The 17306-nt window shown below is 38.4% G+C and overlaps 3 protein-coding genes across 5 annotated transcripts in view; all 3 read right to left on the bottom strand.

The window, feature by feature from the left end:
• LOC111798348 (deSI-like protein At4g17486) overlaps positions 1-4110 on the bottom strand; it is a 5119-nt gene extending 1009 nt beyond the window's left edge. Inside the window, exons 1-5 of one of the 2 annotated variants that reach the window (XM_023681425.1) lie at positions 3727-4110; positions 1615-1875; positions 1224-1511; positions 753-990; positions 510-600 (exon numbers count right to left, since the gene is read on the bottom strand). In XM_023681425.1, the coding sequence (XP_023537193.1) occupies positions 510-600; positions 753-990; positions 1224-1511; positions 1615-1828 (831 nt within the window). In that variant the 5' untranslated portion in view covers positions 1829-1875; positions 3727-4110. The remainder of the gene's footprint in view (positions 1-509; positions 601-752; positions 991-1223; positions 1512-1614; positions 1876-3726) is intronic. The other variant, XM_023681426.1, reaches the window with a different exon arrangement.
• A 1664-nt stretch (positions 4111-5774) lies between these two features.
• On the bottom strand, positions 5775-8258 carry LOC111799150 (protein indeterminate-domain 1-like). The gene is made up of 3 exons (XM_023682567.1): positions 7484-8258; positions 7224-7393; positions 5775-6591 (listed from the first exon to the last, which is right to left on the bottom strand). Exons 1-3 carry the CDS (start codon positions 8005-8007, stop codon positions 5945-5947), a joined length of 1341 nt encoding a protein of 446 aa, XP_023538335.1. The 5' UTR covers positions 8008-8258; the 3' UTR covers positions 5775-5944.
• A 5296-nt stretch (positions 8259-13554) lies between these two features.
• Positions 13555-16003, bottom strand: LOC111798554 (uncharacterized membrane protein At1g75140). Of its 2 annotated transcripts, XM_023681787.1 has the most exons (2): positions 15637-16003; positions 13555-15390 (listed from the first exon to the last, which is right to left on the bottom strand). In XM_023681787.1, exons 1-2 carry the CDS (start codon positions 15653-15655, stop codon positions 13751-13753), a joined length of 1659 nt encoding a protein of 552 aa, XP_023537555.1. In that variant the 5' UTR covers positions 15656-16003; the 3' UTR covers positions 13555-13750. The 2 variants fall into 2 exon arrangements, with proteins under 2 accessions (XP_023537555.1, XP_023537554.1); XM_023681786.1 differs by having other exon boundaries at positions 13555-16003.
• Between the last annotated feature and the right edge of the window lie 1303 nt (positions 16004-17306).

The following is a 17306-nucleotide window of genomic DNA, read 5'->3' as shown; positions in this document are numbered from 1 at the left end:
CGTTGCAATGTAGAATAGAGAGTTATAAGTCAACAAACATCTATAAAGGTCAGATATTCTAATCCCACCCCTCGTAAACTATCAAGGGAAAAGGGTTTTTTTCCCCTCGAAAAACTCCTATCTTGACCCTATTGTTTACTCTCGAACTTAGCTTTAGAACTTAAAACTTCAAATTATACTCAGTAAACTTTAAATCACGATTCTACAAAATTGCTATCAACATCATTAACTAAAACGAAGAATCGATATGTTTATCAAACAAATATTGGTACAACATAACAAATGACAAAGGAAGAACAAGTAGACAAAATAAAGCAGCCCAACATAACAAATCTTATGCTTTGTCGCTATATTTTGTCTATTTGTCTACTTTTCTCTGTCATTCATGTATATCACAGTACCAGTTAGCCATGTCATACAAAATTAATGGTAAAAACCATACAGAATTCACTTAAAAGGCCAAGAAATTCAGAGAATGGATATGAGTATCCATAGTTTTAGACACTTACCTTTTGAGGGTTGGGGGTAGCTTGAAATGACAGAGAGCTGCATGGTAAGGACCATTCATTGATACGATCCAGAAACAGACATACATTTACACTGCAAGGCTAATGGTTTGTTATCTAACAGAGATTTGCCACCATAATATACTCACCAACCTATCTCCCAACAAATTATGTGAAATCGAAATAATAATAACTTTCCCTTCTCTTCCAAGAAAACATACTTATAACACAATCAAATTTTCTCACCTATCCTTTGAGGCATGAGGGGGATCGCCGTTCGGCTTCTTCAATTCCCAGCCTTTCGATGGCGACCGTAGAAATAATGAAGATGAAGACAGCTGCTTCTGCTGACTTGATATAGTAGACAAGCAACTGGAAACATTCCTCAGCTTCGTCCTCTCGGTCTCATATGGTGGGTACGTGGGATCGTGTCTTACGGCAGATATTCTAAGGGAGTCGGGAAGTATGCAATTACAAACGGAACCTGTAATGTTCGTCCTTTATTAAACTTGCAAAATAAATAGTAGGATGATGGAAGCTAGCCAAACAAGAAAATCAGAGACTATAGAACAGGATATGTTATGTTAGGTTCTCATAACTAAGGAAAATTGTATTGTAGCTGGAAACTTTTTGGAATCAAATCGATAGAACGAGCATTTAGATGATGGGATTCAGCTGGAAAATCACTTCTAAGAGGGAATGGAACAGAAGAGGTACCTATTTTAGCGAGTCGATTTACCCATTTCGGAATTGATTTCCCAGTCAACTGATGACAGACGTCCTTGCAGAAATGATTACAGTTCTTCACGATGAGGTGATATGTATCACCATGGTAGCTCGAAGAGCGTTGCTCCATGAACTCTCTGACTTCATGACGATTGAGGCAGGTCGAGCCAATCAATATTGACCTCCTGAATTTGAAGCCGGGGCATTGTCGAGGTTCAACTTCAAAAACGCCACTGGTTGGATAGTCATGAGCTCCAAATGCATATTCTACACCATGGACTGCACAATGCATACATTTTACTCTCAGAAAGGAATAAAATGCATTACAAACTTTCTAAATTCAGATCAAAGATGGTCTTGTAAGATAAGCTTGTGACATTACCTTCTACACCAGAGTGAAAGATACCAAGGCCTGCCCAATAGACATAACCATTCATCGGGGTTAAATCGTACACATTTAGATAGACCGGCGTTTTGTCTGGACAATATTTAACCGACTTAGATTTGGAAACTAGAGAAAACGAGGGAGCTGATGATTTTCCTTTAAAACGAGGGACGATGGATTTCCATTTCTTGGATCCAAGCTTCATTTTCATTTTGTTGACAAAGAAAACCTTGAATTCAGCTGATGCCCTTCTGCAACCTGTTATATGGACAGAAGCGAATAAATAACCGATATGGGGATGTCCGAAGACAATGATAGATTCGTGATATCATTTTCAGATGGCTGATGAACTTTGGCCTAATATATGAAAATATCTTCACCCCTCAATTTTGGAAAGAGTAAAAACTGTGCAAGTTTCAACTTTATGTGATTACTCTCTATCTTACTCGAGCACCACGCCATGAATGTGCTAAGACGCTAGCAGAATCTGATGGAATTGCTATAGATAAAATGACCAGAAAGTTGCTGAATTCATTGTTTTCTAGAAATAGTTTCCCCTCATTTTGTTAGCCTAGTTTTGAAAAAAGATTGAATCTGTTCTTCAGTTGATACAAACTTGTAAATAATGATTACATAAACTCTTTAACCTCACAATCTTATCACAATTCCAAATCTAAAAAGATAATGAGTGAGATCCCACATCAATTGGAGAGAGGAACAAGTGTCAGCGAGGACGTTGGGCCCCAAAGGGGGTGGATTGTGAGATACCATATCGGTTGGAGAGGGGAACGAAGCATTTTTCATAAGAGTGTGGACCTCTCCCTAGCAGACGCATTTTAAAAACCTTGAGGGGAAGCCCAAAAGGAAAAAAGCCTAAAGAGGACAATATCTGCTAGCGGTGGGCTTGGGCTGTTACACAATGATTATAATAAATAATAGTTTCTTTTCAAAAAAGCTAGGTAGCCCCATCGTCATCACGACTTCTTCATTCGTTTTATACTTTAATTCTTTACTATATAAAGAAGATATGTTAGTTCCCTTACCCCACTACACTAGAGGAGGCTAATAACTCGAACAATTGACAGTGCTTGCATTTCCATATCCAAAATCTAAATAGATCTTACAACCATTACCAAGACATGGAACAAGAACACCTGATCAGCTTAATGCTTTTAGCTCAACACGCAGGTCAAGCCAGTCCACATATCCAGTCGATGCAACATTTTGATCAAAGTTCAAGGAAATCCGAAAAAATATAAATGGATATAGAAAACAAAGTTGTGGTGCATTTACAAACCAGCTAAGTTCTCCCCTTAATTCGATCTTCATAGATTTCTCGAAATATTTTCATACGAAGTTTTGTTATTGCATCTATAACAGCCTCAGGTTTAGATGGACAACCCGACAGATACACATACGACAGGAATTTATTATCAACACTCCTAAAAGCTAAGATTCCCACATTGTTGACACTATCGAGGCAAACATATTGTGCCTCCAGTCCAAAACTTTCAAAATCAAACCGAAATTACATAAAACCTTGAACTAGTCCATGAAAATTCCCCAATGGTTATCACTGGAAGGAGACGAGATCCCAGTAAAGTAGCAGAACTAGGTTCTTCAAATCAAAGGAGCAATATCATGAAAGATTTCTAACGAGCAAATGTGCCTCGGGAAATCAACAACAAAACAATCAATCATTAGGCATTTGGTAGAACCAGCAGCACGTTCTTCAATTCAGGAATTGAACGGTTACAGTAAGCAATTCAAGAAGAACATAATTGTAAAATTGAACTCAGATCTGAATGACAATAACCAAACCAGAAAAGGAAACTCCAAAACGGGAAACCATGATTTCTGCTAGAGCGTTACAGACCTCAATCATTACAAATCAAGATAAGGAACCAAGGGACGATAATACACAGATTCAATAGCAAAAACACATAAAACAAACAAACAATTCAACACCCACGAGTTCTTATATCTCACAAACCAAGAAAACCGGAACAATTCAACATCCACAGACATCAAAAAACAAAAGCCAGTTCAGAAACATCGCAAGAAACAACAAAAACGCAAATGGAAGGTGAATCGAACAAGAAAACTCACGGATTCAAGAGGATCCAAGAAAGGGCATCGAAACGACGCAGCAGCTTCGGCGAGAGAGCATTAAAACCAAAAATCAAACCCAGAAAGATCAAGAAGTGGAAGAATGAAATACAGAAACAGGGGAAGGGGAAAAGGGAAGGAGAGGGACCAGAAACAAGGCCGAAAATCCTCGTTTGGCCGCCTCTCGCTGTGTGTGTGCGCGTCAAAGGGTTGAGAAATGGGTGAATTGTGGGAGTGGGAAAGGGAAGAAAGTGGCGAAAAGTAGAGCGGAGATTGAATAATGGCGAAGCTAAGAGCAAGAAGATGATACAGTGGAAGTTTGTGTCTCATTGTTTTGCCCTTTCCAAACCCTTCTCTCTTCCCACCACGTGCTCTGCTTCTCCTTCTCCTTCTTTTTGGCCATTCATCCATCTCTTCATTTTCTTTTTCATTCAATTTTTTTTTACATTTTTTTTATTTTTAAATCCCATAATTTCTCGACCGCCCCGAGTATCACATCGCTCGTAGTCACTCGGGACTCGCTTAACTAAGTCCCGGCTCAAGTCTCTCTTCTCTGCTTGCAACTCAAGAAGCTAGTTTCGCCCACACAGCATTAGGGTGTAGATACCTCTCCCTAACACATGCGTTTTAAAGCCGTGAAACTAACAGCACTACGTAACGGGTCAAAGCATATAATATCTACTAGTGATGGGTTTTTGAAGTTTTAGGGTTCGGAGGATAGAAAGATTTGAACCCTTCCAATTTTTAAAGTAGATGGAGTTTTCTTACTATAAATTTTATTAATATTAACACATGGAATAAATTTTATGAGACGTAATTGTCTGTACTTTAAATATATTGTTGTTGCCACAACACACGAGCTTTCTACAAGCTCGTGAATAAATATAGCGAATGAAAGTAACCCGCAAATTATTGTATCAAAGCTTTACTCGGAAGAAAAATAAAATATAGTTGAAAGTTATTTATTATGAATATTTGAATGTGATATATATATATATATATATATAATATAAGGTTGAAAGTTTAAAATAATTAATGTATGAATATTATATACTTTAGAATATATATCCATATCAAATAGGTGCACGCCATATATATATATATATATATATATATATATATATATATATATATTTCATTTTTTTTTATCTCTTTTTAATTTTAAATTTGTATAAAAATAATAATTTAGTCCAAAATTTTTGGTTTTTACCATTTTAACCTTTACACTTTTAAATATTTAATAATTTAGTATGAAAAATTAGCCTTTATTATTAAAAAAATAAACATCATAATTAAAAATTATTTTTATTATTTAATGACTATAAATATATTGAGTCATAATTAGTTTATTAATTTATATGTGATTAATTCTATTATATCTTATATCTTAATATAATTTTCGTATTGGATAAATTTTGTTAATTATTAAATTAATTTAAGATAATAATAGAAGATTTATTAAAAATATAGAAATTAAATTTAGATGGACAAAATTGTATTTTAAATAAATATTTATTTAATGAAATGTAAATTAAAAGACAGATTATTTTGAATAAAAAACTTCAAGCTTATCTTAGAAATGTTATATTATAGCTCTAAAAACAGCTATAATATAAGCCCACTTAGAATGCTACAAGTGTCTCCCACGTCAGCTGGCCTTAGGCCCAGAAACCGAAACGACGCCACGTATTCTTTCCATGACGTAGCTGAGCAGACCCGCAACGCCACGTGGAAGACCATGGACCTACCGTAATAAGTGAAGCTGACCCAACTATCAGAGTGATGGTATTGCCAGCTCAGCACACTGAATACAACGTGGGAATCTGACCAGGCAATGGCCCAGATTGGAACGCTCAATCTTTGTTTCAACAGAGACTGTTTTTAAGTTGTATTTAATTGAGTGATTCTATCTTAAATATTTGACAAAAATAAGTGAAAATAAAATTAAAATTAAAATTAAAATAAAAACTGGGTTTACTAAAAAGAGTTGAATTATAATGATAATTATTTTAAGAATAAAATTTAATAATAATAAGACAAGAAAAGCATAAGTTAATGGAAAAAGGGACATATTATATAATTATTCGACAATATATGAAACAAAATTTAAGAATTATGGTAGTACCACGTGGTAACCCCAGCAGCTAGCTGCATGTCTTCGTTTTCTGTACACCAAAATAAACAACAGCTGTTATACACATTACACAAAAGTTGATTTTTACGAACCATTACTCCCGCCGCCGCCGTAAGGTGCAGCAGCTTCACCAAAGGACGTAAAAAGACCCGAAAAACCGCTGCCGGGGGTTGCGCCGCCCATGCCAAGTCCAAGGAGATCTCGTGTGGCAGGCTCGTTTCCAAATCCAAGTTCCAGCCCAGCCGTCATGGAGGGAAAAGTGGCTTGGCTGGGAGATGGCGATATTGAGAGCCCGGAGCCTCGGAGAAACGAGGCGGCGTTGGAGGCGGTGACGCCCATTTGGGCAGCCTTCTGTAGTAAAGCGGTGGCGGACATGGCGGCAGGCTGGGGTGATGAGGAGTAATGTGGTGGATGTTCCTGAAAGAGGGATGAGCCCGAGGCTGAGGCTGTGCAGGAGAGGAAGAGAGACATTGAGAGAGAGAGCGATGTGGGTTCAATGGCGGTGGTTTGGGGATTATTGACGCCGTCTGACCGGTTGCCGGAGGTGGTGATTTGATGGGGTGGATTTTGGGCACTAATAGGAGGAGAAGCAAATACACCAGCGAAAACGCTTGTACCACCACTGATGCCACAGCCGTTCGTTGGGTTGGTTATGTTGGAGGCGGTGGGTGAGGTTAGGCCTGTGACTGGCGGTGTTAATGGCGGAGGTCCGATGGGATTGTCCGGTGGTTCTGCAACCAGAAAAGTCATACGATAAACAGAACTCCATGCTGCATTGTGTGTGGCTGTGTGCCTTAACAGTTGAGGAAACATTATGACAGCAATGATTAAGCCTTTTTTCCTAATTAGTGTTAGAAAATCTCAAAAGAACAAAACCTTCCAACTAATTAGCCACTAATTAACCACTTTATGATTCAATATTTTATCTAAATTCCTATTATCACTCTGCACTTTTTCCTAATTCAATCGAGTCTAAGTAAGAGAGCTCATCCCTCCTATCCCTAAACTGTGAATCCAAAAGTTTTAATGGCTTTTAAACCGACAATCAGCAAAGAGAACAAAATGCAGACAAATTTAATACTCCAAATGAAAAACAGTGAACCACATCAAGACAACAGCCTTCTCCAGATCTCTTTCGTAATACAAATTTTTGTTAAAAATTAAGGTACGATATTATCTACTTTGAGCGCAAACTCACTCGATTTTACTTTCGTTTCTTTGAAAGACCTTGTATCAATATCAATAGTGGTGAATTTCTTACTTATAAATGGAGGAGCATTATAGTCTGGCAGCCATATTACTTTTTCTAGATCTAGCAATCGAAGAACAAAATAACCGAATGAGAATAGGCATTTAATGTTACCTGAGCTTTGAATCGATAAAGCAGGAGACAGCACGGTGGTAGATGGCGTCAGTGGCGGCGCCGGTGGCGAAGAACCAACTGCCGCTGCCGCGGGGACCATCGCGTTGGAATTCGTGCTAGCGAACACCAAAGCGTCGCAGAAGGCTCGATGCGTGATGAAACTATCTCTCCTTTAAAAAATTAATAAGGTTTAAGAAATAATAAAAGAAGGAAGTGGAAGAGGATTTGAGGAATTGAAGATTTGATGAATTAATTTATACCTAGAAAACAAAGTTCCGCAATCGCATCTATACTCTCTTGTTCCGCAGGTTTTCATATGCGCCTTCCAGTCCGATTGAACGGCGTACTTCTTCGAGCACCGCTCGCACTTCCACTTTTTCTCACAGTGCTTTCTGGAGTAGTGCTTTTTGATACCGGTGAGATCGCCGAGTGCCCTAGCCGGATTGTGATGGACACAAGACGCCTCGGGACAGACGTAAACTCGTTTACGAATCTCATTACTCGTCCGCTGTCGGAGCTTCCAAGGCAAGTTGTGGCCGCGTCGGTGAAGCTGCAAGTTCTGATCTCGCTGGAATCCTTTGTTGCAGATCTCGCACACGAATCGGTTCGTAGCTAGAAGCGATTTCGGCGACAGAGCTATCACCTCCGCCGTAGGATCTGGCATTCCTGGTAGATTCCGCTTCTTCTTCAGCGGAGCCACGGCGTCGATGATCTCGAGTTCAACTCCTTGCGAGGAAGATGCCGTATGCGCCGCCGTTGGAGAATTGTTCTCTGCCGATACCATTAGAGGATGATTTGAAGCCCTAATTTAATCGATTCAGAAAACTGTAGTCGGAGATCGAAGTACTAAGAGATGAACAGAGCATTATCTGGTTTGAGTTTTCAAGTTACAATAAAAATCAACTCGATCGACGGATGTGTGGCCGGAAATTCGTGGTCCCTTCGAGGCGGCGGCCACTTCACAGTTCACACTTGAGAGGAACAAGAGAGAGAGACGGAGGTTGAAGAAAGAGACAGAAATTTAAAATTTGTGAGTCACTTTCTTTTTCTTTGGGTCAAGAAATTTTTTTAAAAAAGATTAAAAGCGGCGCGCTAACCATGGTTAAAATTTTTTCAACTATGGTTAGGCTGGATATGCTCTGGGCCCCACGGGAAGTCTGATCTTTTTGTCTGCTAATTTGTTGCGCCACGTGTCCGGATCTGCGGGTTTATGATTTTTGTCGGGCCGAGTCGGACTACCCCAGCCGGTGCATGTCGTCTAGTCCAATTATTTAAACACGATTAACAAAAAGACCATTTTACCCCTAATCACCTATACTCTCCAACGATGACACATTTTTAGGTTAAATAAGAAATTTCGTATTTTATTATTATTATTTTTTATAATTTTGAAGTTCAGAATTACTTCATTATTATTTGATAAAAGTTTTTTAAATATTTTAATTTATAAATTTATAATGCCACGTAGATAATTTGAAACCAATAAATTTAAGATATTTTCAAATAATGGCTAGACTATGACTTCGCCGGCAATGGAGTATTGAGTGCCTCCCTTCAAGGATTGAACCCAGGGTCGACCTAAGCCTCAAACCGAGGCTCACTGAATGAGAGCCTCCACATCAAACCTACACGCAGAGAGCTCCATTAATTTTAAATCTATCGTATTAGCACACATCAACATTGGTTAAAAATAACTATTTTTAATTTATTTATGTAAAAGTTAATTGGGAATAAATCCCGTCCACAAATGTTTTTTGTCGGAAGACTATAAATACCCACAATATGTTATGTAAAATTCAGATTGGTGAATGAATGTAATTCAGATCTCAAATTGATTTAGAAATTCGAGTATCATATTTGTCATTTTTAAGTCCGAGCATCATATTTGTCATTTCTAAGTTTCAATCAATTCTGGTGGTAGAATTACACTCGAACCATTCAATCAAATCTTGATCAAGTTTGATTGTGGAGTGACTCAATTTAGAACAAAGTTTCCAAATCTAATTCTAGAATCGTATAAGGAGGTGTTAATTACTTTGATTCAAAGTTGTTGCTTCAACAAAAGGTTGGATCGTTAGGCTGAAGGTTAGGGTTGTCTTATCATTGCCCTACCGGTTATCAAGTTCCTTATGAATTTTGAAAAGGGTTGTTTTCCCAGGCTTCGTACTCGAGCTCTAACACTTGCCACCCTAGGCTTGACCGCAACCATGCTAACCTCGACCTGACCACCATAGCCTTAACCTCGCTCAAAGTCCAAGCCAAATTTCAACAACAAAATCAAGTTTTTATTTTTAATTTTAATTTTTTTTTTTTAAACTATAAACAAAAGATTATCAAATGGATGTTAACCAATGTGAAATTACAACTAACACCCTCATAGTGAAACCACGTGTTCCGGCTGCGGCGGGGTAGTTTCGGTAATAAAAAAACAGTCACGGGACAATCCGGGGCGAATGATTCGTAAACATTGTACCTTACAGTACAAAAAAAAAAGGGACAAGTGGCTAGCGAGAATCCCGCCACGTGTAAAAATACGAAGATTCAGATCTGATAAATAGAGGAGTCAGATTTAAAGTAGAAAAGGCTACAGATCCAATACTGTAGGTTTGGTTACATGTGATAATAACTCCACGCTCAAAAAGGTAAATAAATATCCCTTTTTGTCTGGATTTGGAAGTGAGGACAGCTACTGAAAATAGACATAACCTATTTTTCAAAATAATAAATATAATAATTAATAAAAATTACTATAGGGGCTTTTTCGACATTTCCTTTTAAAGATGCCATTTTTCCTTTTTTGTGTGGGTGAAATGATGGGGCTCTGGCTTAAATTCTATATTTTGTTAATTACATTTTTAGCCTTTAGATATTCTAATATTTTACTTTTTGTTACAAATATATTCAATTCTAAAAATAATTTTGATTTCGGGAGGGTTCTAAGTTGAAATTAGAGTAAAAAGGTAAAAATTTATTTACGTTGTTATGTTCTCGTAAAGATTAATGTTGATTAACCATCACTAATAGATATTGTTCACCTCGATTCGCTGTGTATCGTCATCAGCTTTATAATTTTAAAACGCATCTACTGATGATAAGTTCACATACTCTTATAAGAAATGTTTTATTACGACGCGTGATCTTACAAATAATTAAATATGATTTATTTTAAGTTTGTTGAGAAAAAAAAAAAAATATATATATATATATATATATATATATATATATATATATATATATATATATATATATATATATATAACTCATAATTTTAGTGGTAAATAATTTGGGTGTTTTATATTTATTGGAAATTGTAAATGGAAAAGGTGAAAGATTGGGGTTAATACTTTATAGTAATTTTGGAGGTACGAAAATCACAATAACTTTATCCTTTTTTTTTTTTTTATTGGGTAATAATTTTCTGGTTGAATGACGTGGCATACACTTTTTTCTTATGGTTAGTTTAGTAATAACCATTGTCACCGTCCTACATTTTTTTTTACGGCACGGAGTCGTGATCTTGATATGCTCACAACCAGCCTTAAGGGGAACTAGGCCCCATATATATTTTTCGCCCCGACTTTGTGGCTTTGTTGGACCTTAGGTGAGGTTTGTCTTCGTCAATCGAACATCATTTGTGCGAAATCCAAGCTTATTCGACCATACACCGCCGCCTGTGCGTGTATGTTTAATCGTCTGCGACACATCCGACTTACCTCTACACTAGGCCAAGTCATTCGGCTCGACATTGTCTCTGCTTGGGGCCAAGATTTCTCAATGCAACATCGCGTCTTATCTTGTCATCTCGATCTCCATCGACATGGCCCATATGTCTTTACTTCTTCCCGAGTCTCAGGGTGCCATCGTAACTCACTTAGTCATGTCATCGAGAACGGGCCCGCGTGTCGCTCATCTCATCAAGATTTCCCGAACATTCATCCATCTGGGTTCTATTAAGGCATTTGCCCTCCTGTGCCCATGCCATGTCATTTATGGATACCGTGCCGAATAGCGGGTGTATGTAGCAACCTCCAACACGCAGGCTAGGGCGCAATACCGGCACACTCGTGCCGCTCGATACTATCCTTGAAAAACCCATTTCAAAGGAAGTCGCCCGAAACACTCGTCTCGACACGCTCGCCCACACTGTGACACACGTATGTGCCAGAGGATAGCTCACTCAGGCCACAGTGCTCCGGGGTAGTAGTATTTATAACTTGCATATTTATATTTTATAAATTTTTAATTTTGTGCGTTCATTCAATATTGTGTTTAATAGATTCTTTAGCTTTCGAAAATTCCGCTATTCAATCATTTTCCTTCTTGTTGCTGTATATCTCGTTAATACACATCTTTTGCTAAAAAATCGAACCCTAATTTGTAAACCCTAATCTTGGACGTTTGAAGTACGATCGAAATAAACCGAGTCACGGTCGACATTTTTCAAAACTTTTATGGGGAATGATTTGGCTTGATTTTTTAGATTAGAATTTCAAAGAAAATAAGTGCATAAAAAAGTANTTACTTCTTCCCGAGTCTCAGGGTGCCATCGTAACTCACTTAGTCATGTCATCGAGAACGGGCCCGCGTGTCGCTCATCTCATCAAGATTTCCCGAACATTCATCCATCTGGGTTCTATTAAGGCATTTGCCCTCCTGTGCCCATGCCATGTCATTTATGGATACCGTGCCGAATAGCGGGTGTATGTAGCAACCTCCAACACGCAGGCTAGGGCGCAATACCGGCACACTCGTGCCGCTCGATACTATCCTTGAAAAACCCATTTCAAAGGAAGTCGCCCGAAACACTCGTCTCGACACGCTCGCCCACACTGTGACACACGTATGTGCCAGAGGATAGCTCACTCAGGCCACAGTGCTCCGGGGTAGTAGTATTTATAACTTGCATATTTATATTTTATAAATTTTTAATTTTGTGCGTTCATTCAATATTGTGTTTAATAGATTCTTTAGCTTTCGAAAATTCCGCTATTCAATCATTTTCCTTCTTGTTGCTGTATATCTCGTTAATACACATCTTCTCTTTGTTTCTCGAACCTATAATAAAGTAGAAATTAAGAGATATTATTGAAACGATACCCGTGCGAACAATTATTTAACAAAAAAAAATAATAATAATAAATAAATTATGTGAGTGATAAAAAAGGAGAAAAGGATGAGACATAGTGATAATCATTGCAATTTTGATCAACTTTTTGAGTTGCTTTTTGATATTTTTCTTCCTGTTTCCAATAATGCTATTCATGTAGCCAGCCCGTGGGCCTCCCATCCTGCTATTTCACCTCACAATCCTTCACTCTATATGAAAAACTCGACTCGGTTTGGTCGCTGTTGCAGTCGTGAGTGAGTGAGTGCGTGCATACCGAGACCTCGTTTCGGTATAACTTGTCTATAATATTCGTAACTTCTTTAGACTAGCACATATTGTCCGCTTTGACCCGTTACGTATTATCGTCAGCCTCAAGTTTTAAAACGCATCTATTAAGAAGAGGTTTCCACACCCTTATAAGGAATGCTTCGTTCCCCTCTCCAGTCGATGTGGGATCTCACAATTCGCCCCTTTTGGGGACCCAGCATCCTCGTTAGCACACTTCTCGGTGTCTGGCTCTGATACCATTTGTAACAGCCCAAGCCTACCACTAGCACATAGTGTCTGCTTTGACCTGTATCGCCGTCAGTCTCATATTTTAAAACGTGTCTACTAAGAAGAGATTTTCACACCTTTATAAGGAATGATTCATTCATCTCTCCAACCGACGTGAGATCTCACAATCCAGGGGACCCAGCTACTCGCTGACACACCGCGGGTGTCTAGTTCCTATACCATTTGTAACAGCCCAAACCCACCGCTAGCTGATATTGTCCGCTTGAGCCCGTTACGTGTCACCATCGGCCTTGTGTTTTAAAACACGTCTATTAGGGAGAGGTTTCCTCACCCTTATAAGGAATGTTTCTTTCCCCTCTCCGGCCGATGTGGGATCTCACAATCCACCCGAGGACCCAGCGTCCTCGCTAGCACACTGCTCGGTGTCTAGCTCTAATACATTTGTAACAGTCCAAGCCCACTACTAGCAGATAGTGTCTGCTTTGGCCTATTATGTATCGTCATCAGCCTCATATTTTAAAACGTGTCTACCAAGAAGAGATTTTCACATTTATAAAGAATGATTCATTCCCCTCTCCAACAAATGGGGGATCTCACAATCCACTTATCTTGGCGACCCAACGTCCTTGCTGGCACACCATTCGGTATCAAACTCTGATACCATTTGTAACTGCCAAGGGGGACAATAATTTCAAAACGAAACTTCCATTATTTCACTAATTTTTTTGTATTATTTTCCTTTGCATCAAACTACAAGACAGAGATATAGATATATTGCACGATCAAACCGTTCATACCGACCAGCAACCGAGCAATCGGGAAAAAGTTAAACGGAAAAAGTAACAGGATTTAGGAACTTAAAACTCTTTGAAGCAAAGATTACTAGCTGATACCTATTTTTCTTTCAACTGCTTTCATCCACCACCTGATTGACCACCTGATTGTTTGCAAATAGAGGCTCCCGTCGTTTCGGAAATCCCGGTGGTTCTAAAGGCGAGCCCCTAAATTTTAACTCCGAAGCTGCTCGATAATTTGGATCAACTGCAGCTGGTCTTGAGTTATGGTCACTTGTCGTAGCTGGCCTAAACGAACTCGTTGCCCCACCAGGATACCCTGTAGGAGAACCATAACGTCGCGGTGGTCCTCTTAGGCCACCACCACCACCTCTGAGATCCATCATATCAGTACTTCTCGAAGGAGCGTCAATGAAAGATGCTCGCTCGCTGGATCCAGTTCCGAGTGGAGCTCCGGTAGTCGGTGAAGTTGCAGTAAAAGGGTCATCCGGTCCCCAGGACGTGAGCGCCTCCTTCTTCTTTGCAAAGAAATGCCAAGCTCCAAACAGAAAGAGAATGAAAAAGAGAACAGGGCTTGTCCATAGCACTGTATTGAACTCCCCTTTAAAAATCGGAAGATTCGAGCGATACAATCCGACATATCCGCCCCCAAGTCCAAGAACCACGAGCTTCTCATGGTCGCTCGATATTAACGGTATAAACTTTCCTCCAGACTTGGAATCCATATTCTGATAATTCAAGAAAGATGACCTGATCTCGTCTAGACCAGCAGAAAAGAGATGCCTCGGTGCACCGACTCGAACGTAATGCTGCGACGATACGTTGAAAATATGAACCTTTTCATTGCTGATAACAAGCAAATAGCCCTTGATTGCTTGAAAGATTAGTGGTTCATCAAGCTCGAACTTCCGTTTCGATCTAACCCTGCATTTGAAGTTTAGTATATCTCCCAACAACAAGACATGAATCAAGTCCCCATCTGATGTAAAACCATACGCCTTCGATCGCTCCACGGCATCAAACACGTAATTTCGAGCAAGAGAATGATTCAATCCCTCACATTCCGACTCCCTAAGCTTCATACTTCTCAAATCCAACGAGCCAGCGCCACTTTCGGTCAAGAACAAGAGCCTCTGCTTCAAGAACACTATTGGCCTACTCGTAGGCATGACCGAACCATAAACCGTCCCGTCTTCTCTAAAAACCTTGATTTTCCCCCGAACATTCGAAGACAAAATGTACCTAATCCTCCCAACATAATGCACTTCCAAGATGGAAATTGGCGACTCATCCTCTGCCACAAATTCCACAACATGTTCCATGAAAACCGAATTCAACTCCTCCCCATTCGATCTCTCCCAAATCCGATGCATCAAGATCGCCCCATTCTTATGGCCAGTAACCAAAAGGGTCTCATTCTTATAAACAGACATATACGAAAGCATCGACGTAATCAGCGAATCAGACACCGTACGAAGCTCAACCGCAACATCCCCATTTCTCATAAAAACATAAACTCGCCCTCTCTCGTCTCCTACGGCAACATACTTGCTATGCCCCTCGAAATCCCTAAGCGGCAGGACATTGATACAAGTAGCATCAGAATCCAGCTTCACAGCCGACAAAAAATGGAACCTCTCCGACCAAAATGGACTGTATTTTGTCACAGTAACAGCTCTACCTCCACCCCCATCTTGAATTCCATGATCCAAACCGCCATCTCCGCCGTCACTCAGTCCTTTTCCACCGCCTAAACTACCAACCTCAGTGTTCAATTTCGTGGGAATATCAGATAATCTCATCTCCAATTTAGAAACTACATCGCTAAGGTTTTTCACTAACTCCTCAAGATTTTTCAGTAAAACATGCTGTCTAATTTCAATAGGGACATCAGATTCAGGTTGATTCAGCTCAAGGGAGCTAGAATTACAGACAAAAACCCTAGAAACACGGGGAATAGCAAAAACAAATAGAAAATAGATAAAAAGGAGCTTGCCTTTACGCGGATTCGCCATTGGAGAAGCTCGGAGAAGCTCTTCAATACCTTGCCATTTACAGGGGACTTGGATCTAAGACCACGAGGGTTTCGCCCAAAATTTGAACTGGATTGTCCTTTGATTGGTTGGTTTTTTGCTTCTTATGGACGAATTCGTGAGAAAAGTAATTGCGGATTGAAAAAGAGTGCAGTGATAATCGAAATCTGAGATGGAAACTGTACCAATAGCTTGCGGATTTCGGCGGCGATCTCAGTTGAAACAGTGTTGAAATGTTTGGATCATGTTCTTGTTTCCCGATCATCTCGTTGTTGACGTGACGAAGGGGGCGGTTTTTACTTTCGTCAAGTTTCGGTCTCCTCTACAAGATCCACACGCATAACAATGATTTATTATATGTTTATTAATATCCTTTAATTTTTTATTTTTAAATTTAAATATTAATATTATATTTAAAAAATACCTATAAATTTTTTAAAATAACACCGACCGACACTCTTGATCCTTATAAATTATTATCGTTAATATATATATATATATATAAATTATTTATCTATATTAAAATATTTTTACTGGGACGTGAAAGCTCTCTGATAGACGTGTTTTAAAATTATGAGGCTGACGGCAATACACAATTGACCAAAACAGACAAATCTATTAGGAGGACTTGAATTGTTGCAATATTAGCGGTAAAACTTTTTAATTTTTAATTTTTTTAAAAAAATTGAAATCATTAAATTATTATTTTTATTAATATATTTAAGTTATGCGAGCCTAATGTGTGTTTAGATTTGTATGCTAGAGTCATTCAATTAGTCTTGATCAAACTATTTTTATAGAGTGATTCGAATCATGAGTTTAGAAACAAGTTTTCTTTCATTTTAATTTTGATCATCGAGTTAACCCGTTCCAAAATTTGCTATTGGGTTGATTTCTTCTCGTTTTTTTTTTAGTTCTAGAATAATTTGGATCTAAAGATTATTTTTTTAACAAGGTTCCGAAACGTCTCTAAATACTAAATTCAACCTTACGAGTTACGACGTTTTGAAAAATCTCCAAGCAAAGAAGAAGAGGCAAAATTGGGCCTCCTCGACCTTGGTTGGGTCGGACTCTCAAATCAGTGCATGTCGTCTGCCTCGAGTTTTGTTAGACGTGTGTTTTTTTTTTCGAACAAATTTTATCGTTGTTGTCAGTTAAAAACTTTATTTTATCCTAATTTTAACAACGAGAAAGATAAATAAAATTTCGTTAATTAAATTTGAAAAAACGAAGATCTACCACCTTGACGTTTTATCTAATATTCCAACGAATTCATATTTAAAAAATAATTTTAAAATATTTATGAAAAAGTATATATATATATAAATATAATTTAAGCCATTTCCTTTTGCCAGGTTGGATATTAACTTATTTTAAAGATTATCCACGTGTGCAAGCAGAATTGGGAATAAGTTCATAAAACAGGGAATAAATGATATATTTTTTTGGCCACGTCAGTTGTCTTCATGTTCCATGACATACGTGGCATCATATTCTTTTGACACGTATTATTTAATTATCTTAGAGATAAAGATTATATTTAATGTGTTTTAATGATAGATAAAATGACTAAAAATAACTTAAAAGACTTGAAAATTACTGCACCAACAAGGTTAATATTCTTTCCAGTGGC

The sequence above is a fragment of the Cucurbita pepo genome, chromosome LG07, assembly GCF_002806865.2.
Source record: "Cucurbita pepo subsp. pepo cultivar mu-cu-16 chromosome LG07, ASM280686v2, whole genome shotgun sequence".
Taxonomy (NCBI): domain Eukaryota; kingdom Viridiplantae; phylum Streptophyta; class Magnoliopsida; order Cucurbitales; family Cucurbitaceae; genus Cucurbita; species Cucurbita pepo.
This window is presented reverse-complemented; position numbering and strand designations above follow the sequence as displayed.